The sequence below is a fragment of the Pimephales promelas genome, chromosome 13, assembly GCF_988280905.1.
Source record: "Pimephales promelas chromosome 13, fPimPro1.hap1.1, whole genome shotgun sequence".
Lineage (NCBI taxonomy): Eukaryota > Metazoa > Chordata > Actinopteri > Cypriniformes > Leuciscidae > Pimephales > Pimephales promelas.
In genome coordinates this window covers 31812487-31838237 of record NC_142781.1, presented here as the reverse complement: position 1 = coordinate 31838237, position 25751 = coordinate 31812487, and the positions used below count along the sequence as shown (strand labels likewise).

General features: G+C 35.1%; 2 protein-coding genes across 3 annotated transcripts; one reads left to right on the top strand and one right to left on the bottom strand.

Moving 5' to 3' along the window:
• Positions 1-68: 68 nt before the first annotated feature.
• Positions 69-23950, bottom strand: adgrg11 (adhesion G protein-coupled receptor G11). 2 transcript variants are annotated; one of them, XM_039648024.2, is made up of 21 exons: positions 23845-23950; positions 23237-23353; positions 15816-15902; positions 10206-10459; positions 9467-9727; positions 9351-9386; positions 8268-8339; positions 7998-8132; positions 7316-7354; positions 7167-7235; positions 6833-7010; positions 6294-6453; positions 6055-6189; positions 5432-5539; positions 5294-5336; positions 4619-4719; positions 4328-4446; positions 3279-3544; positions 2687-2774; positions 1206-1501; positions 69-898 (listed from the first exon to the last, which is right to left on the bottom strand). In XM_039648024.2, the coding sequence occupies exons 5-21, from the start codon at positions 9717-9719 to the stop codon at positions 747-749; spliced, it is 2250 nt and encodes a 749-aa protein (XP_039503958.2). In that variant the 5' UTR covers positions 9720-9727; positions 10206-10459; positions 15816-15902; positions 23237-23353; positions 23845-23950; the 3' UTR covers positions 69-746. The 2 variants fall into 2 exon arrangements, with proteins under 2 accessions (XP_039503958.2, XP_088975015.1); XM_089118889.1 differs by having other exon boundaries at positions 15819-15902.
• Positions 18988-23968, top strand: bmf2 (BCL2 modifying factor 2). Its single transcript, XM_039647841.2, has 4 exons — positions 18988-19076; positions 20461-20804; positions 21819-22021; positions 23836-23968. The coding sequence occupies exons 2-4, from the start codon at positions 20483-20485 to the stop codon at positions 23935-23937; spliced, it is 627 nt and encodes a 208-aa protein (XP_039503775.2). The 5' UTR covers positions 18988-19076; positions 20461-20482; the 3' UTR covers positions 23938-23968.
• Positions 23969-25751: the final 1783 nt, after the last annotated feature.

The window sequence follows — 25751 nt, the reverse complement described above, 5'->3', positions numbered from 1 at the left end:
CTGTGCCTGATATATTCGTGATAAACGTCTGTGTGTGCAAATGAAATAAAAACTCTGGGTTCGTGGTGTTATTTTTTTCAGGGTTTATGTTTCTGATCGTCAGTAAAACATGTTAGCGCAAATACAGGAAAAAACAATCAATAGCTTATGTGTGAAAGACTGAAAATATAACAGCCTATGGTCTGCATTTCTACATTTATAGCAGATACTTTTATCCAAAGCCATTAACAAAAGTAACAAAGCAATTCATCAGGGAGCCAACAATATGCCAGGTCTGATTAAAAATCACAAATGTCCTACTACTATTTTAGTACAGTAACTTGCAACAGAAAATAAACATGCAAAAGATAATATACAGTGTAAATAAGTACATCAGTAGCATTGCATTATACAGAAAACCTGCAACTTTTCTCTCTAAGGAAATGTTTAAGTGCAGTCATGAAAAAGAATCATACTACAGAAGATGATTATTATATTATAATTCAGCAGGGTTGTGCCCCATTCAAACTAAATTGGGAACGAAAGTCTATAAAGAATTGAAGTGGCAAACAGGATGCAATAAAGCGAATATCTCTTCCTGTGTGCCGTCAGCAATTCAATTCAAACTCTTAAAAAATTCAGAAATCAGAAATAGCTACATATGTTGCAGAAGAAATTTGCATTGAATTCACTATAATACTGCAAATGAATGTAAGGTATCTATAGACAGATATGACATCTCAAATGCACAGATACAGAGGAGACATTCAGACGGCCTTTTTGTTGGGTGTTGGTATTTCGTTATCGTATGGGTTTTCAGTCTGGGTCTCTTCAGTCATATCGCTTGTCATTTCTTCTGAAGGCACAGAGTCTCCAAAGAGGCTGCTCGTTTTCATGTAATATATGAACAAGAAGAATCCTATAAAAACACAAGCATTTTATACAAGATGAGACATTCTCTTTATACATATTAGACATTCTCTGCTGTGCATCAAGCGCAGAGGAAGAGCAGAAATTCAGATATGGTAATAGACGGTTGGTTTCCGACATGCCCTGTTAGTGGTAGACCAATCATAACAGGCTACTGGGCCATCTGACCAATCAGAGAAGTGTATTCTCGCGAAGAGGAGGGGCTTGGAGAGACCGAATCCTTTAACAAACCGTTTTCAAACTCTGAGAAATATTTGCAATATATGGATTTAAATTTTCAGCAGAAAAGCCCTCACCTTGGAAGGAGTTTAGTATGGTGAATATGTAGTACGAGGGCAGAGCCAGACTTCCGAAGCTGAAGAAAGTGAAGCTCCAGGTGAGTCCCAGCAGACAGCAGAGGCCAAGGATGGTGGTGATGTCAAAGGAGGCGGTTCCTGAGCGCTTCACCGCTGCAGCTTTGTTAAACTTCCTCACCTTCAGCATGGAGAGCCATCGCAGCACCACGATGCTGGTGCAACAGGTGAAGATGAAGACGAAGCAGTAAAAGCCGATGTTCACGGCGTAGTGGACAGTGCTGTCTAAAATCCAGCACCTGCGGGGAAAATAGTGCAGATGGTTAAAGTTGACTTATTGCTCATAAGTTAATCATGAAAAATGTAATTTGATTCCTGACCATTATTTTGCACACCCACAAAGTTTATTTGATTGACTAAATTTAATCCAAATCTAAATCTTAATTTATAACTTGATAGAAAGTAAATATTTGATCACTTTTTAAAGTACACCAGTTTAACTGCTCATTAACACAAATATCTAATCAGCCAATCCCATGGCAGCAACTCGATGCATTTAGGCATGTAGACATGATCAAGACGATCTGCTGAAGTTCAAGCTGAGCATCAGAATGAGGAAGAAAGGTGATTTAAGTGAGTTTGAACGTGGCATGGGCTGGTTTGACTATTTCAGAAACTGCTGATCTACTGGGATTTTCACACACAACCATCTCTAAAGTTAACAGAAAATGATCCGAAAAAGAGGAAATATCCAGTGAGCGGCAGTTCTGAGGGAGAAAATGTCTTGTTGAGGTCAGAGGTTAGTGGAGAATGACCAGACTGGTTGATAGAAAGTAGAACTGTCAAACGATTAATCGCGATTAATCGCATCTAAAATAAAAGTTTGTGTTTACATAATATATATGGGTGCACTGTGTATAATTATTTTGTATATATAAAAACACACACATGCTTGTATATATTTAAGAAATATTTTCATGTATATACAGATTTAAATATAATTTATATTTTATATATATATAAATATTTTATATATAAATAATATATTTTTTCTTAAAAATTCATGCATGTGTGTGTATTTATATATATACAAAATAATTATACACAGTGCACCCACATATATTATGTAAACACAAACTTTTATTTTAGATACGATTAATCACGATTAATAGTTTGTCAGCAATAATAGAAAGGCAACAGTAACTCAAATAACCACTCGTTACAACCAAGGTGTGGAAGAGCATCTCTGAACACACAACACGTCAAAACCTCGACACAGAAGAAACACACCGGTGAGCTTTTTTTTTTTTTAACAGATTAAAAAAAAGCATTTCTTTTTTTAACAGATGTTAAAGGTTCTTCATGGAATCATCAATGCCAATCAAGTACATGAGAGTGTAGGTTTTCATGTATATCATTATGCAGTGTGGCAGTGCCATTATATTTTAAGAATAGTGTTTAATCATATTTTTGGGTCTACTCACATGGTTACATTGCTTGTGTCCGTCTGTATGGTCTGTTCACCATATTTGCCAAAGATGAAAATGATACTGACAATAAAAGCAGGAGGAACTGAAACAAATAGTTGACAATGCAATTGTGGTATGAGAATCAATCGTCTGAATAGAGGATTAGATCAGACTTCAGATCTAGATCAGATTAAGTATTTTATCTGTACATATGACATGAATTCTATGTGGATTTTATATTTTATATAAGTTTATGGGAATGTTGCAAGTCAAAATTGTGCATCTGATCATAGGCCACAGACAGGTGAAACCTGAAAATTTACAGTACTGTGCAAAAGCCGATTTATTTCAGTACTTAAGTAATATATCATATAGACTAATTGCATGGAAAGTGAGATATTTATATATGAAAAGATATATAGATATAAAACCCTTTCAGTAAATTCTAATTTTGAATTTGGGGTTTTCATAAGCTGTAAGCCATAATTATCAAAATCATAACAAATAAAGGCTTGAAATATTTCACTTTGCATCAGTTTTACTTTTTAAGTTGAATTACTGAAATAAATGAACTTTAAAGTGAACTTGTAAAGGTTTTTGAACTCACCCCACCCCGCCACAGAGAGCTTGAGGATGTAATGTTTGATGACGATTGAGTGTTTGGCCATTTGCAGGCAGAGGTGTAAAGCCTCCACCGCAAACCAGGAGAAACTGGCTAACAGGCTGAAGTGCATGAAGCCAGCTATGACCCTGCAGGCGCCGGGGCTATTCGCACGTGCAATGTATTCATTAGACAGGAAGGCCAGGTTGAGCAGAAACAGCGCCAAAAAGAGATTCATCAGCACATGGGCTGAATTAGTGGCCTTCGCTTTCCTGAAATTTAAAATACACAAACGAAATGAGTATTTTGGATCTGTGCTTTGTGAACTAAAAATGTTTCAGGGTGATTTGGATTAACTTTGATAATACATTTACAATTTACGTCTTTGATCCTGGTTTTAATTTAACAGTTGACATACTTCTGCTTTAACCCTTAATTTGTGAAACCCACCATATTCTGAGTTTAGTACAAGTCAAACTCAAATCACAGCACTTGTGGCTTTTTGTTGATCAAAATGGATTCATTCATTTCCCACTCTTTTTTTTTAAAGTTACAAATCTGTGTTACAGTGAGTTACTTTCAATGGAAGTGAATCGGGCTAATCTGTAAATGTTAAAATGCTCAATGTTAACATGATGTTAGTGTAAACACAATTGCTTATTAATATATATTTTTTTTGTAAAGTTATATGCAAGTTTGTGGCTTCATTGCCATGACGATGCGACACCTAAAACATTCACTTTCACCCCATTCACTTGAATGAATCCAAGGTCAAAAAACACTTTAATTTCCTTGTAATATACATTTTAGCATCACGTTTTCTCACAGAGCTTGAATTGGTTTGATAAAGGATTCAGTCTCTCTAAACTCAGAGCCTGCTCTGCTATATTACACTTTACATGAAAGGTAATACCTACAAATCATAATAGGTGCACTTTCAACAAATTTAGAGGATTTTTTTGTACGATTATTTTGTTATCAAAATTACTCCACAAATGCTGTCGATTAATGAGATCTCACATGTGTGAACAGTGTTACAGATACTCATGTCTCACCTTAAGAGGAAGTGAATAAAAAATCCGACTCCCAGGAAAAACATGGAGAGGCCGCAGCCGATGTACGTGATGTAGGTGAGAGCGACAAGGTCAGCTTCGGGAATGGGTACTGGAGGAACCTGTGTATTAAAACATCGTTCAGTTACAGTACACAGGTCTGTCTGAACGTTTGCAATATTGAGATATCAGTAACCACAGAATGTAGTGAAATACGCAAACATAAATCTATCTAAATGGGGCGGTAGAGAACTTATAATGTGAGTCAAATTTCACAGAAAACAGAGAACATACCATAAGCACAGCGAAGAAAGTCAAGTGGTTGCAGTTACATGTTATATCCTTTCCATTAGGAACAGTAGTACACCCTTCAGTTGTCCAGTTTGGCTTATTTCCTGGTGAAAAGGAGGGACTGGTTAGTTTTGAGTTGATTTAGAGAGAGTTAATGAATGTTAATTGACATCATGGCTGATTTATTATTAGAAATCAACATTCACACATCACAGCATGGCTTGAAACATTCAGACTCTTAACTAGTTCTCTATATTTTTTAAAGAATTTATTTAGTAGGATTTACAATTTTCAATTGTATAGTAAAATTCCATCAAATTGAATTAAATAATGCTTATATATTATTCATATTATAAATTAAGAATTTTAAAAAGAGTAAAAATGTTTAATAAAACATTTTGTGGAAATCTTAATGGACCATAGTTTATGTGATTCATATTCATACATTTGAATATATATATTTTTTAATTTATGAATACGAATCTACTAATTTAGTTTTACAAAATTTACTAATTTAAAATTCTTAATACATACACACACACATATATATATACACACATTTCCATAGAGTATATCAATAAGAATATATTCTTGATATACTGTATGGATAATTTATCACATCCATATTCCGTTTAATTAAAATTATTTAAATATATAAAAACACAAAGCATTACAGACCGCTTCCATCCCATGAGTTACAGGCAGGAGTTCCAATCATGTTCTGCAGAGAAATAAATAAGAAATTTAGAAAGTAAGATATAGACTAATTTAGAATATTAGAATTTTTTTATTTTTTTTCCATGCATCATACATTACCTCTTTATTGCTAAAGGCCAAACTGATGTTTTCAGTCAGATTTGATATTCGTGTCCCCATTTCGATTGCAAAAACTTGATTCCCCAAAACCGTACTGTTGTTTTCATCCTTTAATAAAAATGAAATGGGATTGTTTTTGTTTTGTTTCTATATAAAAACATTAGGCTTCTATATAAAAACATTAATTTCTATTAATGAATAGATTTAATAAGATAAATGTCAGAAGTGAAACAGACATTTAAATGTTTAGGATACTCTTTTATTAATCCAACACACATTTTATGAATACATTATTATTGATCTGTTTGCAAGAAATATAATTTGATCAAAATCACTCATTTAAAAGAATGTCTTGTGTTCTGATGCATGAGTTAAAATCATTTAAGCGCAGTGTAAAACTTGACAAAGCCTAGTCTCCAGGTGTAGCATGATAGAATCGCTGAAAGTGCACTATAAACCTTTATCTTTTGTAATATAAACATAACTATCTATTTAAGCATAAACTCTCTCAGCCTTTTGTAGTTAAGCATCAATGCTTGTGTATTACCTGTGAGAACGGCATGAAACAGGCCTAAGCTTACATTTTCCTGTATACAGGAATTGAAAAATCTAATTTTTTATACCTTTGACATGTTGGGAAATCTGAACACACCCAGAAAAGCATATCCTGCACTTTTGTTGAATGCTTGTTTTGTGGCTTCCTCTGGAATAGTGAGAGCGTTGGGATAATCTTTCAATACGGAAAAATCATCTATAACCTGTAAACACAAGGTGATTTCAGGTACACTTTATGTTCCAAAGAGAGAAACATTGTTTATGCAGAGCTAAAAAAGATGTGTATGTTTGTCATCTTTACACTTACTCTGATGCCTGTTTCTGCAGAGTAGATGAAAGCGGACTTCTTGATATCAGACACATTTTGAATTTTCTTTAAAACCCCTTTAACTTCACCCAAGGAAATAGATGCTGTGGTCATGTTCTCCATGAGAGCCAGCAGATTGGGGAGATAGTTCATGGCCTCACTGAACAAAAGACAAAATGATGTGTTTTTGACATGACAATATCTCTGATGTAAGAGAAAACGGCACAATTGATACAATGGTGCAACCATTGAAAATGGTACAATTGACAAACATTGAGACGCTACAGAGGGTTAGATGGGATAAACCCCCTGTGACAACTAGCCCCGGTCTCCCTGGATAGAAATAGTTATCATGGAATGAAAAAAAAAAAAAGAAAAAAAAAAAAAAATCTCATGTATATCCCTTAATTGCAATATTAGGTACAGCAAGTTATTATGGAAACCTTCTGATGGTATTTAAAAGATAAACTGATAATAAACATTATGTCTAAAAAATACTGAGTAGACTTAAACCACGTTTGTTTAATAAAAGTACTTACGCAGCTTTTCCAGCATCTGTCTCTCCTTTATCTGTATTATTCAATAGATTTGAGATTGCTGGGGGTACATTTTTGATTTCTTCCACCTTTTGAAAAGGACTTCCGCATTTAATACAATTTGCACTTCCACTACTGATCTTAATGGTGTTCATTTTACTTTCATCGCCTGCATTATCATCTGTGTAAAAACATAAAAATGAAATCAAAACAAATGGGGATGGAACGATTAAAAGCAATGCATTGTGGTTAAACGGCACTTTTAGTGTGTTCAAAAACGTATTTGAGCAGAAACGTCTGATTTATGGAATTTAGGCATATTGAAATACTCTCTTACCCCTACAGCTGGAATCATATTTTGCAATCTCACACGCCTTTGTGGAATTTAGGCAGGTCATACTACAATCTTACATACACAACACACAGAATTATACAGCAGCTGATGACAAATACAGATCATATTTAGACTGTTTGGATAATACTTACTTGTGATTGTAAAGTTTTGTGGAAGGGTCCAATTTAAACCTTTAATAAAGAGAACAAAAAATAAGCTATTAACAAAAAAACCTGAACTGCAAAAGACCAACAACACGCCTAAAATGAACGAGTGTCAAGAAAACTTCCAAGCAACACAACGAAGATCACAAACTTCAAAACTGAACGGTTTGTAATGATCCAAGAGATGTATGTGGCGTTTGGCCTCATTTACGTTTTGTTGGGGAAGTTACTTTTAAAAGTAATGCTTTACAATAATGAGTTAACTCCTTAAAAAAACTAATAAATACTAAGTGTTAGCAGTAATGAGATTTTGAGAGTAATTGTGAACGGATAAACCAAAATTTCGACTACCTTTTGATACTGTAGGTTTTTGATTTTGCAGTTGTTCTGAGTGAAAATATTTTGTCAAGTGATTTAACTTTAACTAATTCTGTAATCAGTGAATAGATTATCATGTAAAATATGTCTTCCATCTATACACTCAACAGGCTTTTTTAAAGATTTCGACATTTCAATTAACAATAAAATTCCATCACAATGAATTGAATAATCCTTACGTATTTGAATTGAACAACTGATTAAGGATAGTTCACTTTCATTTAATATAAATCTTTTAAACCATTTTTATTAAAAATTTCAATATAAGCAATATGAAAGATTAATCATTCACCTTCTGGAATCCAGTTTGTCCAAGTGCCATTTCTGCAGGCCCCTTCTATTATACATTGATCTAATGTAATCGATCTGCTTATGTTGAGTATGTATGTTGAGTGTTTAGAGTCTTTAAATAAAGACAAACCAAAATCTGCAAAACAAAAGGTTACAAACCAAGGTTACTCTGGGCTCAAACTTTATTATTATTTTTTTCCTAAAGAACATTTAGGATTTCATTATGGATAGTGGCGCTAAACAAGACAGGAAAGGCTACTTTCAGACCCACCGCTGCTGCTTGTAGATGGTGAGGTTGTATTTTCTTGAAATGAAAAAACAGTCATTTTGTGTTTCATCCCAGCTGAAAAAAATAAAAGCAACAACATGGCCTTAAAAAATAATCTATTGCATGATCTTGATCTTATTTTAAAAGGTCCATGATTTGTTTACTTTTTAACCTCGTATATTTTAATACAAATATCATAACTCAGTCTTTAGCGAAACGTCAGACTTCTCTAAAGTTATAGTTATATTAGGGCTGGGCAACGATTAATCGCATTAATCGCTTCCAAAATTAAAGTTTGTGTTTATGTAATATATGTAGTGTGTATAATTATTTTGTATATATAAATACACACACATGCATGTATATATTTAAGAAATATTTGCATGTATACACTTTATATATATTTATACATAAGAAAAATGTGTTCTTAATATATCAAATATTCATATTTATACATAATATTAATTATGTATAAAATATATATAAAGTGTATACATGCAAATATTTCTTAAATATATACATGCATGTGTGTGTATTTATAAAAATAATTATATACACTACGCACACATTTATCATCTAAACACAAACTTTTATTTTAAATGTGATTAATCGCAATTAATCGTTGCCCAGCCCTAATATATATATATATATATATATATTGTAGGTACTTCTGTTGAATAATTATGAATGAATGTATGAAGCCTTTGACTTCCCATCCTCCAACACTCTTAAAAGTAAATATTCAAGCGCTTGGATATTAGTTTTAATGAATGAATTTCGTTTTATATAGAACTCTATTTTTAGTGTGAACATGTTGTATTTTTCAATAATCCACTACACTCACAATGTACATCACAATACGGAAGAAAAGGTTTGTTAATTTCATTGCAACTTTAATATTATTCCTGTCCAGTATCGACCGCTGCAACTTTATCATGTTGAATTAATGACATTGAGATTTAAAAAATGGCTCTAGACATATTATACACCGTTAACGACACAGAATATTATGATTTTCTTTTTCTTTGTTTTTGAGATTGACATTATTTAAAAAAGGAATGTTTAAGCATGCAAGTCTCTCCTCACCTGAGAATCGAGAATCATTACAGGTCGAGGAATAACCTATTTAAAGAACAGATGATAAACAATAGCAACCAAAAGTAACATTTACATTTAGTACTTTACATTCCCATTTGAATCACCTTTTTCCATGAAACCCATTAAACCATCTGTACCGAGTATGACGATGCCATCCAAATTCTTTCCATTGCCTGAATTGGACCATTTTATGGCATTAACTCCAGCACAAACAGGTTTGTTAGGGTTTTTTCCACAGGCTGTTTCCACAGCCTTAGTCTGCTTTGCAGATATGCAGAAGAGGCCAGGAGATATAAGCAGGAGACCCCAGATGTTCCACTTCATGCCTGACAGGATCTCCAGGATCCTCAAAAACATCTGATGAGCTGGAAAAAGAAAAGTGTAAAACATCTAATCTTGTTGTTTTTCTTATTGTTGCTTATAAACAAGAACAAATAGAACAAGAGTTATCTAAAATCCCATTCTTTGTCTACTCCCTGAAAGGATTATTGTAATTTATTTATTTATTTTAACGTTTTTGCACTGCTGATGTCCAATAAGATTAAAGACCAGAATTTTTTTTACCCAGAAAAAGAACTGTCCTAAACATAATCCAACATCACATTCTCCAATACAGTGTTATGTAATATTAAGTGAAATGCCATACACCAAGGATAAATCAACACATTAACTCCCAATTCCACCGCAGTGAGGGACATGTACATTTAGCAAATACTTTTATTTTACTTATAGCAAAAACGTCAAAAGTAAACCAGCGCAGAACAAAATGTAAAATCCATTACTGAATTGCATTGTGTTATTTCATTTTATTTCCTGTTGTAATACCTGAAACAAACGTCTTACCTGGTGAAGAGACGTTGAGTCTTTCCAAATACTTGTGTCATTTCATCAGATACAGCATATATACATTTTGCATGTAGCATTTCCTCCCTCCCGGTGTGGTTTTCTGTATTTGTTAACCACATCTCTTCATGCAAACTAGCTAACGGAGAACATCGGGACGAGACACGGCCACTCCTGAACAGCCATACTCTTTATTGTTAGATGATAAGAGTTTCGGCAGGCTTTTCAGGGTTAATGTTGGATTCCAGGGTTAACTGGACAATGACGCACAAGAGAACAGACATTACTATATGAACATAAGCATCAACAAATATTACAAATAAGTTGATAAAACATCTGACAGTGAAATATAAATACAAAAATGTTCAATAGACACAAGTCAATGTAGTAGTTGCATATGAATGATTATGTAAAATAACAGTGGTTTGACATCTTGCCATATTTTTTGACAATTTTGTGTTTAGTTTTTACATTATTGTTTGTACTTGATGCTTTTTTTTATAAATTGATGCGTCATTTTGACTCAAAATGTAAATCTCACTGACATCCCATCAGGCCTCATTGTAACTCAAAAAAGATCAGTACAACTGATTGCCACAAATAACAGAGATAAAATCGCAGTCTTCAAAACACAAACATTTCCCTGATCCCTAACAATGAATTGGTTAATAGAAACCCTTGTTTATTTCAAGCTCACAGTAAATGGAACTTCATCTGATTAACAAATGAGGTGTTCAGCCACAGCCGAACAAATGCAACCTTGTCCGTTTACGGGACATTTCAAAAGGCTTTCTGTAGAACTGAAACACACAAAAATATTTTCTTAGTATTTGTGTCTTGCTTCTAGAAATCTCAAAATTCTTAAATCAAGATGCATTTATGAGTAAAATGCCATAAGATATTATGTCAAAAAACCTTTTTATTTATTTAGCAAATGCATCTTGATTTAAGAATTTGGAGATATTTGGACAGGAAACAAGCATCATGATCATTTGACTTGCATTTACATTTATTCATTTAGCTGACGTCTTTATCCAAAGCGACTTTCAATTGCTATATATGTCAGAGGTCACATGCCTCTGGAGCAACTAGGGGTTAAGTGTCTTGCTCAGGGACACCAAAAGCCTGTGTCTTATCCACTGCGCCATCAATAAAACCTTTAAACTTTTTTTTTTTTCAAACAAATATTCTTTGAGATGTGATTTTTGAGAGAAAGCGATATTGTTTAATCATGTTTATGAACTGCTGCCACTAGTAATTCTGCGTATTGTCAATCACCTGATCTGGATCATTTAAAATGCCTTATTTTGTTAAGATTCAGTCACATTTTCTGTTGGTAAATGGCATAACAATTCAAAGCTTGGGAATTTTGTTTCAACATTGTTATGCAGTCTGATCTGACTTTAACTCTGTGTAAAGCCTAACATGAAATAGTTTTAATCTTTTTTTATTTTTATTTTATTGAAACTTTAGAAAAAACCTTAAAAATATATAGTGTCACATTTGATAGAGGCTTTTATAGCTCATATAGTAAAATAGTGAGAATATGTAGCTCAACAAATCTATTTTACTCAGAGGCCCTAATAAAATCAAAATGTGCAATTTGGTGTGGTCGCTGATATTAATACTGCCAGAAAGTAAGATGAAATTCTGACAGCTTGTAATTTAAATAAGATCTCTACAACTGCCTACAGACATAAATCAATTAAAGACTTACATAAAATGCATGCATAGATATCAGTTCTCACTCTATCTTCAAATAATATGTCTTAAGATGGTATTTAAATGTTTAGCTTTATTATCAAAGCTCTGTATTTTTTTTTTGTGTGTGTGTGGAGGGCAAATATAATATAATGCATTATAATGATGATTGACAGATAAACAAATAACTGTTCCTTATTTGATTTGGTTCTCATTTGGTTCCTCTGTAACGGTGGCTATTTCAGAGGAACGAGAGTGGGATCCAGATGCAGCAATTCAAACAAAGATAATTAAAGTAAATCCATGCAAAACGGATAAATGCAGTCACAGGCAAGGAAGGCTAACAAACCTGACAACAAGCACACACATAACATCCCTAGAAGGACAATACCAGGGGCCTATATATAGCATGATGAAGCCGGTTTGGGTGGCTTGCCAGGTATGTTTCAGTTTAGCATGCGCCAACCCTGGGCTTTAGGCACCATGAAAGTGGTTTGGCTTTTAGCAGTGTTCATCGCCATAGTAATTTACGCCCCGGCCAAACTAGTCCGGGGCAGGTTATGTAGGTAAAAGGATGCAAAATTGGCCAATCAGCAGAGAGAAGAGTGACACTTGTCTGATGCCATAAAGTCACTCCACCTGTTTGTACTCCAAATTAAAGGTCACTATAGCAAATGATCGTCTAGCTTATAGTAATGCTTACTTCTGTAATTATTATAGCCTTAATTGATCACACGTGTAAAATTTTAGTTCATCAATTATTATTACGCATGTTTTAAAGGTAATATAAGTATGCTTTAGAATCAATAAATGTAGCTATAAACTGACTACATGTGAGCTTAAATGTTCAATACCTTTATCAGCTGTCTAAACTTCACTTTTACTTGCACTGATATTTCAGTTATTACGTGAAATATTTTTAAGCTTTAAAGTTTCATTTTGAAGCATTTCTTTATGAGCTAACAAATCATCATTACATTTATGTTACTATATTTTGGAATGTACTTTCAGAAACATGCTCAATTTGACATTTCAATTCTCCTCAGAAAGAGAATGTAATGCTGATATTTCGATGCAGTGTCAGGGTTTCACCAGTAGAGCACGCCATAACATTTATTTTTTTTGGACACTGAAGGGAAGTGACTATCCTGAAAGAGGAAATAAAGTTTAAACCGAGATCCGACCTCAATAAATAAGATTTGAAGTATTAGACGTTCAAAGTATTAGACGTTTCTTTTCTATTTTTAGAGCCCAGTTGTATTTGTGGTACTAAGGTGGTTTGACATCAGATTTTTCAATGAACTCGCACAGGTTTATAGGATGCAGGTGCTCAACACAGGAGATCCCATGGGACCTTATTGGATGCCAGGCTGCAGTTTGCTGACATCACCTGTCACCATCTTCCCTTTGGGCTCCGGCTAAGGGTGGAAATGTTTCCATTGATCCGGAGCTGCTGTTATTGACATCATCTCTGGGATTTCCAAAGTAGTGTTTTCTATAAACACACATGGCTACCTATATATACAGAAGCTTTTCTTTTTTATCTTTTTTTAAATATATATATATATAATTTGGCAATTTTCACTACTATATAACTGCAACTACCAATAAGAGTAGCTGTAGTTGTGGTACTCTCAGCCGTTTTTAACACCATTTACCATCTTAAAATCTTTGATGTTTGTACAACTTTGTCAAGGAACATGAACCTAAAATTACCAGTGCCACAGTATTTTTTTATTAAAATTACAAATAAAAGGTATCTGTAAAGTAATAAAGGACATTATGGTAATGTCAAAATATGTCAGATTTGGAGTGACATGCATATGCAAGTCTAGTAAAGAGTTCAACAATATTATTGATCTTCCTGCATTGACATCATTATGAGAACTGAATTGAGCTGGACGATGACATCACTGTTCTCTCCAGAGCTGCTGTACAGCTAAATAAACTAAACTAATAACTTTTCTACAACAGAAATAAATCATCACTAAATTTAATTTAGTAAACTAATGTAACAAGGGGACATTTAATATTCAACAATATTATTGATCTGTGTTGTATTACACTGGGAATAATCACCGGCGTGCCTCAAGGTTCAGTCCTTGGTCATCTTCTTTTCTGCATCTACACAACCTCACTGGGCACAATCATAAAGGCACATGGCTTATCCAACCACTGCAATGCAGATGATACACAGCTCAATCTTTTCATTTAAACCTGATGACCACAGTCTCAGCAAGTATATCTGCCTGCCTTTCAGGTTGGATAACTCAACCTTGCGAAGAGAGAACTCCTTGTAATCCCGACAAACCCATCAGTTGACCACAACATAACTGTACAACTGGGGTCCACAACACTCACTAACCATCCAGGACAGCAAGAAAGTGCTTGACGACCAGCTGAGCTTTTCCACCAACATTTCAAGGAGATTTGCGTTCAATAACATCAGGAAAATCTGACCCATCCTGTCAGAATATGCAACATAGCTCGTTCAAAAGCTTGTAATTTCAAGACTGGACTACTGCAATGCTCTATAGCGGACCTTACAACCAGCACGACTAAGCCTCTCAGCTCATCTATTCTTCAATCAGCCTAAGAGAAATCATGTTACACCCCTCATGATCTCAGTTCTAACACTGGCTTTCAGGACAAACCACTGGAACTGCTTCCCCATACTTCAAGTTCAACCCAGTACTATAAGTACGCTCCCGCCCACCAGCTCAGGTCACTGAATGAGAGACGTCTTGTTTTTCACAACGAGGCACTCTCCAAAACCTTCACTCTCTCTGTTCCTCTCTCTGGTGGAATGAGCTGGCAACCTTCATCCGAACTGCTGAGATCATCACATCTTTTAAGAAGCAGCTGAAGACGCACCTCTTCCACAAGCACTCAATGACCTCACACACTTAAACCAATGCAATGCACACAAAAACTATGCATTTCTTCTCTTCTCCAGCTGGTTTCCAAATGTGGTTGTCAATAAACCTGGCACTGTGTACTACGATTCTTGGCTCTTTGATGAACGCTTTGCTCTTTGTAAGTCGCTTTGGATAAAATGCATAAATTTAAATGATAATTTTTCATCTGAAATGATTATAAGCATCATAAGCGGGTATTATTACTGTAGGATACTACACTGATTTTCGTTTCTTTAATTTTTATACTATTATAATTTATAACATTTATTAATATTTTGAATTCGCTTGTATTTTTGTTTTATTGAATTTATGTGATTTTCTTATTTTTTATTTATATTTATTTTCTTTATAGCTTTTATATTTTTTTTATACATTTATTTAATTTAATTTTTACTTCAGTTTCAGTTTAGTACTTCAACTGATTTATTTCAGTTAGTTGGTTAGCTTTTTTTTTAAAAAAAAAATCCATATAATATCTTATATTTTACTAATAAAATATTTTACTTTATTTAAGTTTTATTTCAATATCTGATCTTTTTAAAATAGTTTTAAAAAAATATATATTTTTAAGTTAATAACAACACTGTTTCAAGTACTGTATGTGTTAGAAGTGTGAAGTGTGTCTTTTACCGGCACCCTAAACAGTACGATCTCCGAATACTGTGGTCAGGGCAAAGCAGGCAGAGATTTTCTTACAGAATCTTCCTTATGAATCAAAGACTGGACTTAATATCTGCATAGGCACTAGTCTTAGATTATTGCTAATGTTGCTTATAGCTAAAAGCAGCATGCTGTACCAATGCCTTTGAAAATAATCTAAATTAGCTTTAAAAAAATACTTTATTTATTAAACTGATTACATTTATCTAGATCATCGAGACTGCTAATTGCTTTGCCAGTTTCTTCTGGTTCAAATTAGACAATAATCTGTCTATAATAAAATAATCTAAAATAACTTTTCAACCAATGTCATGATGTCATGCAATCTTACAACCATGATGTCACTTCTGATTCGTCTTTCATTCATCTGGGGACTCATTCTTCTTGTTAGGTGAATCACGCCCTGCTCTCCACACATCTAAAGTTTAAACACAGGAGAATGACAAGTTAACACTTTCTGGGCCAGTTAGACCCCAAATATGATGTTGTAAATGATAAATGCATGATATATAGATTGCAAAATGGCTCAAAATTAAAATTAGACAGTGCCCAGTGTCCACTGTAAAACAAAGTGTTACCAAATAAAAAGGAAACCAAAGACATTAACAAGTTATTGTAGGTTTTTTTCCTGAGAGAACCAATGTAAACAACCAAACTGACAGATGCCGAACGGGAGCAACGCAAATATTAGCAGTGAATCTTAGCAAACACCATTGCAGTAATTCAAATATGTGAGAACAAACACAGAAGTATGAGCAAAAAGTGTGTTAATGAGGGTCTGTTTGTCACACAAAATACGTCTTAATATGAGCAGACCGGCAGCAACAACATCATGTTTGGCTAGCGTTTGGATGACTGACAGAAGCCTAACCACACCCTGTTTTAGCAATTGTGGTTTGTTACTAGGAGTCCACGTTGCTGCTCGGCCAATCAGGTTGAAGAGAAGTTGACCTTCTGCTGTGGGTGTATCCCTTCAGGGCAAAAGAGAGCAGCCGCAAAAAAACATATGAATGACTGAGAGATCGTCATGAGCAGCCAATGAGGACGCAGCACGGATCTCACCAATCACAGTTGCATTCTGTTCTTCCGGACAGTTACCAAGTCACTGTTACTGCCTGGGTAAGCTGCGGCTGCCTGCTATTGGTTGAAAGTGCAGAAAACCGAGCGCCTGATTGGCTGAATTAACACACGCCGTTGCTAGGGAGCTGCACCAATCACAGAGAGGCAGAAGTCAGCTGTTTGGTTTCCAGGCAGGATTTACTCGCTGAGATGTTTTGGCGGGAGAGCGGGGAGGAAGGAGGGGGCTGTAGAGTGAAGTGGAGCATGTGATGTGTTTGTGTGTGTGTGTATTTTGCTCTTCCTCTAGTAGGATCTTTCTGATGCAACATGCAGTTGTGAGGGAGGTGTCTCTTGGGCCTCTTGTGATTTTTTTTTTCTTTTTAACAGGTCTTTACTATGAAACAAGAACCAATGATGTAGCTGTTGCCACGGAGGCAGCGCCAGCGTTTGTTTTGCCTCGCTCTCATCTCTCGTACTTCCCCATCCACAGTTACCATAGAAACAGAGTCACTTTGAGTCTATTTCAATCCTCTTCCTCTAGTCAGTGATTTGTCTCTACCTTATCCTTATCTGAAACCATCCCAGCATTTCAGCAAAATGAAATCCCTGACAGCAGTGTGTTGTCCTGCACTGACTAATGAAGTTTGCACGTGGGCTTAAAACAAGCAGACAGGCTTGTATAAAGCTTACACACTATAAACTAAAAGTTCCTCAGTTAATCAGCACATTCTTTTTTTAGAGTTTTCTAGAACAGGAATGAATCTTTAAATTAGCCACTGCGATCTCAAGGTTGAGAAGCGCAGCAACAGTGTGTGCAGGAATGCTGAGCCCAACAACGGCTGTCGGAAAGGATGATGTCATCGCAAGCGAGTGAGAACAGGAAGACTGTAATATTCAGGTGACTCACTGCCCATTTACAACAAGTGCACTTGAACTGTGCAGAAAAAAACGCATGCACAAAAACTTAGAAAATGGAAAAGTGTACAAACTGATCACAATAATAACTTGTATTAAGGTTGACAGATATCAAGGTCAGTGTATCTGTCCAGTCCACGACAAAACAACAAAACAAAAACAACAAGCTTTCATGTGGATATTGAAGATTTGCAAGGACAACAAAATCAAATCAAATAAAAAGTATTCCAAATCTATGAAGTACTTTCTTTCATTGAAAAACAACAATAAAAAGTTAATATATTTATGTCACTCAATAAATAAAAAAAGATCAATTTACACACACACAGGCTATATGTAACCAGTAATCGACCATTCTCTGAGCGGGATTCGAAATGGTGGCTATTCGAAACAGTAGCTAGCGCGCCTCTTGAGGCCAGGGTAGTGAGGTTTACACGCACAGCTCTAACTGGTCTACGTCCGTTACTCTCACCACCCTAAACCTCACTCCCATCTGGGTCACGGCACCAAACCGGTCATACTCGACCCGAGCGCAAAAGTAATGTAATGCATAACTTTCCATAAAAAGTAACTAAGTTACGGAATTAGTTACTTTTTTATGGAGTAACTTAATATTGTAACTCATTACTTTTTAAAAGTAACTTCCCCAACACTGGTCTGGGAGACTTGGGAAAATTCCTGGTGGGCTGCTCATTAATTGGGTCGGTACCACTTCAACATAAAGTCAGTTTCACAAGGGATGCGGAAAGCGTATTAACATTATTAATAATTGTTAATAGTTTATGCTATATGCATTAAAAAGTGTAATTTTATAGATGAGCATAATCCAAATTTATTTGACTTTTTGATGTGTATATTTTTGAAGTGTGCTTAAAATATTTAGTTTGCGTTTTGTTATTTAGCTATGTATAAGATACAGGGGTGCTCTTGGGCAAATTCTGGAAGAATTGTGTAAACTATTATATACTTTTAATAGTTTCCAACGCTCCCCGGAAGTACGCAAAATGTCACGTGACTGATAACTTGCCAAAAACAGCATGTCATTTTAACTTTTCAAGCATCAAAAAATCCTCCAAAAATATGATATGTTACAAATCTGCAGTAATAAAGAAATATCCTAACTGTTAGGCTACTTGCTATTTCCAGTTGGAAAACGTTTCGTCACTAGGCTGTCAAATTGAAGCACGCTTTTCTCAAATTTTGATTAACGTTAGTTTAAAGCACTTTTGTTTGTTTGCTTGAGAAAAAACACATTTTTTAACGCGACAACTAATCTCCAAACTTTGAACGGTTTAATGTGATAAAATTGCTTCATTATTAGTACATAAAAAGAGACTGACAAAGTCAACACACAAACCCTAAACTGACCTTTTCCCTGAGGCACCAACAACACCAACCGCCTCTTTGGGCTAATTATCATATCATGTTACGTCAACGGAGATGGGCGGGACTTTCGCCGCGCTCGTGTCCAATACAAACAACTCGAGCGGAGGGCGCAGAATGAAAACTGTCTGTGTTAGTAAATACAAGCAGTATTTGCTGTGAAGACTGAATAAAAGAGCTCTGACACAAAAAGCGGAATAAAAACAGCACTGACAGATACATTCAAGCGCTGGCGGTGAGTGTCTCGTGTTATTGTCTCATTTGCTCCAGTTTCATTCTGTACTTTTGGATATTGGTGGTTTGCTCTATTGAAAGAACAACTGAAGTGACTGTTTTTGTCAGTAAAAAACAAAGTTCCAGTGTTTTGATCTGTGAAAGAAAGTGTTGAATTACAGAACAAAGATCATGATCTAATTCAATGAAATATTCCCAATATGATGTTCTGATTTAGATGGTCAGATCTAGACTTTAAAAAAATCTGAAATATCAAAGAGTGACGTTCACATTAAGTTTCATGGTGACGCGATGCATTCTATTTTGGCATTACCTCATGGTATGTGTTATATGTTGGTTTGTATGTTCCCTGCTGAAAACAACACCTTAACCCAGCCTAAAATGGTTTTCTAAATAATTGAATAATTGGAGGGATTGATGATGGTCTTCAATTGTCTTTAAGCCTGGCCAAGCAAGTCTGAGACACACCCCCCCCCCCCCCCAACACAAAATATAAGATATCAGTTTTTATTTATTTATTTATTCATTTTTTCATTTCAGAAAAACAAATTACACATCTATGCATTTCTGAAATCTCTTCATGCAACTCTTTGTGCTTTGTCAATTTGACCAATTTCACTGTTGATCAGATTACTCATGAAGTCATAAACTGATTTGTTATGATGATACAGATTTGAAAAATATTGTTTTCTGGGATGACTGTTTTGAGCACAAGCCTCAAACTTCCTCTCATTTGTATGAGGCTCCATTGAAATGTTGCCATTTGACGTTTTGGCGGTTTGGTTTGTGACAATATCTGAGTCATCTCACTCACTGCTCTTTGATGCCAGAAGTTGCACTTATCAACTGTCTGATCTTAATGATTCATAGTTAACCCAAATAAAATGCACTTAATAACTTAATAAATGTTTGCATAAGGCCAAGTGTTCCTTAAATGCACTGGAGAGGAGAGTGAGGAAAAACAATGCGAAATGCAAATTATAAAAGGCTTAGATAATATGATAACTGTACATGGTTTGGGTTAGAAAATTAATTAGCTTATCAACTTTTAAAAGGGAAGATACATCACCATGTTTTATGTTGTTTATGTCCAAAACTGTGCGTCCAAGCAAATATTGGTACAAATTCATCCGTCACTTAGTAGTAAACCATAACCAATATATTTAAATGTTTTATTTTGCTTACTTTTGAACAATTTTGCCATTGTGTTTGGTCGCCACTTAATATCCAATGTAAAATATGGGTCCTGAAGCAAAACCACTGGACTAGAAAGAAAAACAGAAACAAACATTTTTGAGGACCTGTGTAATATATATATATAGGGGGAAAAAAATGAACAGTTAATTCCAATATGGCACTGAGTGACGGTCTGTGTTATATTTCAGGGCAGTTTTGCTGACTCCGCCGATGGATGATGAGGAGGAGGAACAGCTTCCTCGCTGCTGTGAAACACCACTAAGAATCAAGAGCTCAGAGAACGGAGACGCCCACCGTCGAGCAGTTAGCAGACACAGACGCTTTGAAGACAGATCCACGCAGACAGCGAGCTCTGTCCTGAATTCAGTGAGAGTCGGAGATATGGCTCCGTTCCAGGGTTCAGGGAGAGATACATCATCTCCCTGTGGAGCTGTGGATGCCAGGACTGCATTCAGGGCTCACTGTGGATCCAGGGGCCTTGCGTCACTTACTATGGCCCCTGGGGCTCCAGGGCCAAGAGCACTTTTTCATGGTAGGGATACATAATATGCATCATATCATTATAGGATTATGTATATCATATGATTATGAGATTGTATTACGACCTCATTCACATTATAGTGTCTTTATATGTATATATTTATCAGGGACAGATATGAACATTTTGTCCGATACCGATAACCGATAATTCTTTATATCTGAAAGCCGATAACCGATATATTGGTCCATAAATCTAAATCCAAATAATTTTTTAGTGCCAGTTTACAAAAACTAAAGTCTCACCATGAAAGTTATGTCCCAAGCACTAGGGATGCACCGATATGACAATTTTGGCCGATACCGATAACCGATAATTCTTTATATTTGAAAACCGATAACCGATATATTGGCCGATAAATCTAAATCCAAATTTTTTGAAAATTTTTGAGAGCCAGATTATAAAAAAAAGTCTCCTTCTTAAAAGTCAAGATACAAACACAATTATGATGTTCTTATTTTAATGTTGCGTAGCCGATATGACAGACTTGTGCTGCACATTTTGCACTTTAACTGGATTTTCCTTTTTCAATCATATTTCAAGCAATTGAAAAGCACCATGGTGAACAGTGCGCATCTGAAGTGTCTCAACTAAAGGAAATAATACATTATTTATCTGCTTTAAGATATCGGCCACAAATTATTTTCAGGTCGATAACGATAACATTTAAAAAACCTATGTTGGCCGATACCGATATATCGTGCATCCCTAATATATGTATATTTAATATAATACACATAAATTATTTAGAAAAACTGGTAAATTAGATAACTTTATAAATAGATAATACAGAAAAATTAAATAATAAATAAAAAACTATACCTAATGGCATTTTCAGTGGCATTTTTGCCCTGTGCATTTTTATTTACTGACTTTAAAAGTTAAAAAATTAGACCAAAGTACTAAACTGTATTAAAGATATACATTTTCATTCTTAAATATATATTCATAAAAATATTTATTATATCACTATACAATAATAATAGAAATATGTCTTTTATCTTGAAGGAAATGCTGGATTTCGTGCACATTTCCCCGCGCTGTTCGAACCTGTCCTGGATGGCGTACAAAACGTCGAAGAAAGGGAGGCGGACGAAGCGAGACCAGAAGAAAAAGAAGACGGACGTGACATGGGAATTAGCGTGGAGATTCAGATTGGGCGTAAATTGCGTGAAATGGGGGATCAGTTTCAGCAGGAACATCTTCAGCTGGTAAGAGTGATTTCAGATCATACTGGTTAAGTTTCCTTTCCTCACGGCCGATGTGAATCGAATGGGTAAAAGAGTTGCACAGGTGTGTGACAGAGTCGGTGGTTTCATTGCAGTGGTTTCAGTCACAACGTGCAATGACACCATCGTCTGTTATTTCAATGCCGCTCATGCAAATGCTCAGAGGGAGCAATGACATCATTATTGGTTAGCTCATCCTGTTTACTCAAGTTCTCTTAGATCTTATCAATTTTACATAAAATGATGAATACATACATACACACACTCAAATATATATATATATATATATATATATATATATAGTGCACATAATCTTTCAGTTATGATGGAGGAGTTTAATTACTAGATAATATTTATACAGCATTATTTGGTTTTAATTGAGGTTTGTGGTAAAATCTGATTAGTTTAAAGAGTTTATCTGGGTAAATAAATACAATATGGGAGATACATGGAAAAAAAGTTTTGTAATTTAACTTTTTATTATATAATTTTGATAAGTGCCACATTTTATCATGTAAATATGCCTATCGGAAGATTTTTTACAATGGTTTTGTTGTAGATGTATTTTAAAAAGTACATTTATGGTGTTCCTTTTTTTTAAGAGGTAAACATTTTCCATGTGTGAGACTTATCTATGTTAACATTTATCTGACATTTTTACATTTTCAAGAGAGACATGTTAACTCACACCCTCTACATGATATTAGATTTATCAAGGGTTTGAAAGTTGGAAGTTCAGCATTACCCAGTCTGGCTATAGTTTGTGTGTGAGCTCAGAAAGAGGATGTGAAGTGTGTTTATACTGCAGGCTAAATTTAGACAGACTAAAACGCCACGTCAGCAGACATGTGACCACATTCTCAAATGTAACATCTTCTTTAGTAACTCTGTGTGTGTGTGTGTGTGTTAAATGCTGAGTCGCAACAACTGAGATATCGTAATGAACGTGCAGATTGTACGCTGGAAATGCGCTCAGATACTATCAAAAACCTGAAACTTCATGTTCTCACAGAAGGTCGGTTACATAACTTAAAAACTTAAAAGATAACAATACAATTCAAAATAATTGGCTCAGAATAATTTAAATAAGTTATTATAATTAATAACTAACTCTTTTACATCTAGCGTGCCTTCAGTAAGAGTAGTCGCTTATGCAACACACTGCAATAGTCAAGGCTGAACTACAACACCACTTACAACACAGATGGCCTGACTGCTGATTGGCTGCTTTAACTGTCCATCAGGGGCATTTAGTGGGAAGGGGAGGAGTTTGAAGTGAAGCTTGAGGCCACAACGCCATCTCATGGCAGAGACCTGCAATTTAAAAACAAACATAATCAACATTGACCCTATTTACTTTCTTAAAGGAATAGTTCACCCAAAAACGTTGTTTACAACCTGTATGAGTATCTTTCATCTCTTGAACACAGATATTTTGAAGAATGTTCAGTTATTTTGTGTTCAACAGAGGAGAGAAACTAAAACAGGTTTGCAACAACTTGAGGGTGAGTAAATGATGACAACATTTTGGGGTGAACTATCTAGAGGTATTATTGTGCATTTTTTATTTAAAACAACTTTAAATTAAGTCATTGTGTTAGGCAACTGATGCAAGCAATGCAGCCTTCACTTGGAAATATATCAAATTATTAAAGAAAAATGGCTTGTGAATCATGTCAATTATAAAATGGATAGTTTCATAATAACTCCTCTTCGGTCTTATTAAATGCAATATATTTCACCTACAACAGATATTTCACAAGATGAATAATCATTTTTGTATTATTTTTGTGCAGTTTACTCACAGGGGCCAGTTGGGTTTGTTCCAGCTAGTGACATCGATCTACAACTTCCTTTTTCCTCAAGAAGGAGCCCAAAACGCAAGAGCCCGGAGATGAGAGTCCACAGCCGACCTGGTCAGGACACAAAAGTTTTACACAGCACTGTAAGACCGCAGATATGGATTTACGTGGCTCAAAAACTGTTATGGAAAGAAGGTTGCCGCTGGTCAGAGACTTCCATCCTTTTCCCGAAGAAGCCATTTTAAAAATGGAGCATTGGAGTACATTTTCTGCAAATTGCATATCAATATAAAGACATTCATATTCTGCCTTATGTTTTCCAAACATACGTTCACATATGATATGAGCGTATTTCAGCGCAGTGGATGCCTTAATAAAACCCTCAGAAGAAGGAAGAACTGCTTTAGTAGGCGACGAGCTGTGAGAATACTCAAGGTCCACACTTATTTGTGCTGACTTAAATACAACTTCTGAACTCTGACACATCCCAGAACCGAATCTTGATCTTTCCCTGCTGGTGTATCACGGATAGTGCTTGATTCACCTCTGTTATCAGTGTTATTGGGACAGAGTTGAAGGACAGAAAAGATGTGACGATATGTAATCCAGAGGCCAGTAACGTGCTTCAGAAACAACTGACAAAGTTTTGTCTAAATGCAGAAAAACAACTTGAACATCAGGTTGTACTACCTGTATATTAATAATGAGCCATTTCTGAGAACAAGATATGATTTTTGTGATTTTAAAATGCTGAAGAGGATTATGTTTTCTCATTAGAGAGAATGTACAACAAAACCAATTTTCCAATTTTACCTTTTCTGAAATATTAGTTTGCCTTAATGAATTAATTCTGCTGTCCTGTATCACAGACATCACATAATGACATGATTTCTTTCAGGCACTGAAGTGTTACTTTATAATATATAATATAAGTGTTTAAAGCATCTCTATAGAAATTGGTGAGTATCAAAATGTGCTCAAAGAGCAATACACCAAATCATCATTTACAGTTCAAATTAAGCGATAAATGCAATCAATAATATCTAACAAATATACAGGTTACATTATGCGAATTTATCAAAGCACTAGGAAGAGTTGTGTTACTATGTATATCAATCAATAGTTATTATAAAGAGGTTTTTATTAGTGTTAATGTCTTAAGAGGGAAAGTGTCCAATGCTTTAATTAGAGGGATAGTTCACCCTAAAAATAATATGACGTCATCACTTACCCAGCCTCATGTCATTCCGAACATTCCTGTGTAATTACTCGTTTTCTTTCTTCGTCGCTAAAATGTTATCGATTCTCACCAGGGCAGCGCCATTTTGATTTTGGCGCGAATAAAATCTGTGAGGGATTTAAGGAACTGCGATTTTTTTTTTTTCAATTGTGAGTTTTGACAATTACATGTGATATAGGACTTTTAAAAAGCGCATGGCAACACTCGTTTCATCCGCGTAAATTTCTATACGACGCCATTTTTACGTGAACTGTCCCTTTAAGGATAAGGACAATAATGAACTCAGTCTCAGATGTAAGGTGTGTTCGATTTAAAGCGGCGCTGCTAACCGATCGGCGTGTGACATCAAGTTACCGCGAGAGAGATTCGAAAGCTATTTGAAATTCGCTCTGATGTCATACTCTCCATTCGGTTTGACTCCGCTTGAAGTCCAACGCACGAAGTTAGATTTCTACTGAAATGTCCAGTGAGACGGCCAGATCGCATCACGTGACTGGCTCATGATCTGGCGCTGATATGAATATTTAAAAGTCTGTATATGGTGTGCGATAAAGCTGGGAAATGTATTTTATATTTGTAAACCCATATTGTAAAGTAAAAATATAAATATAAGATAAATAATTTAAGTTATAAGAATAGATATCGTTCCATTGCTGGTTTCATAAATGCT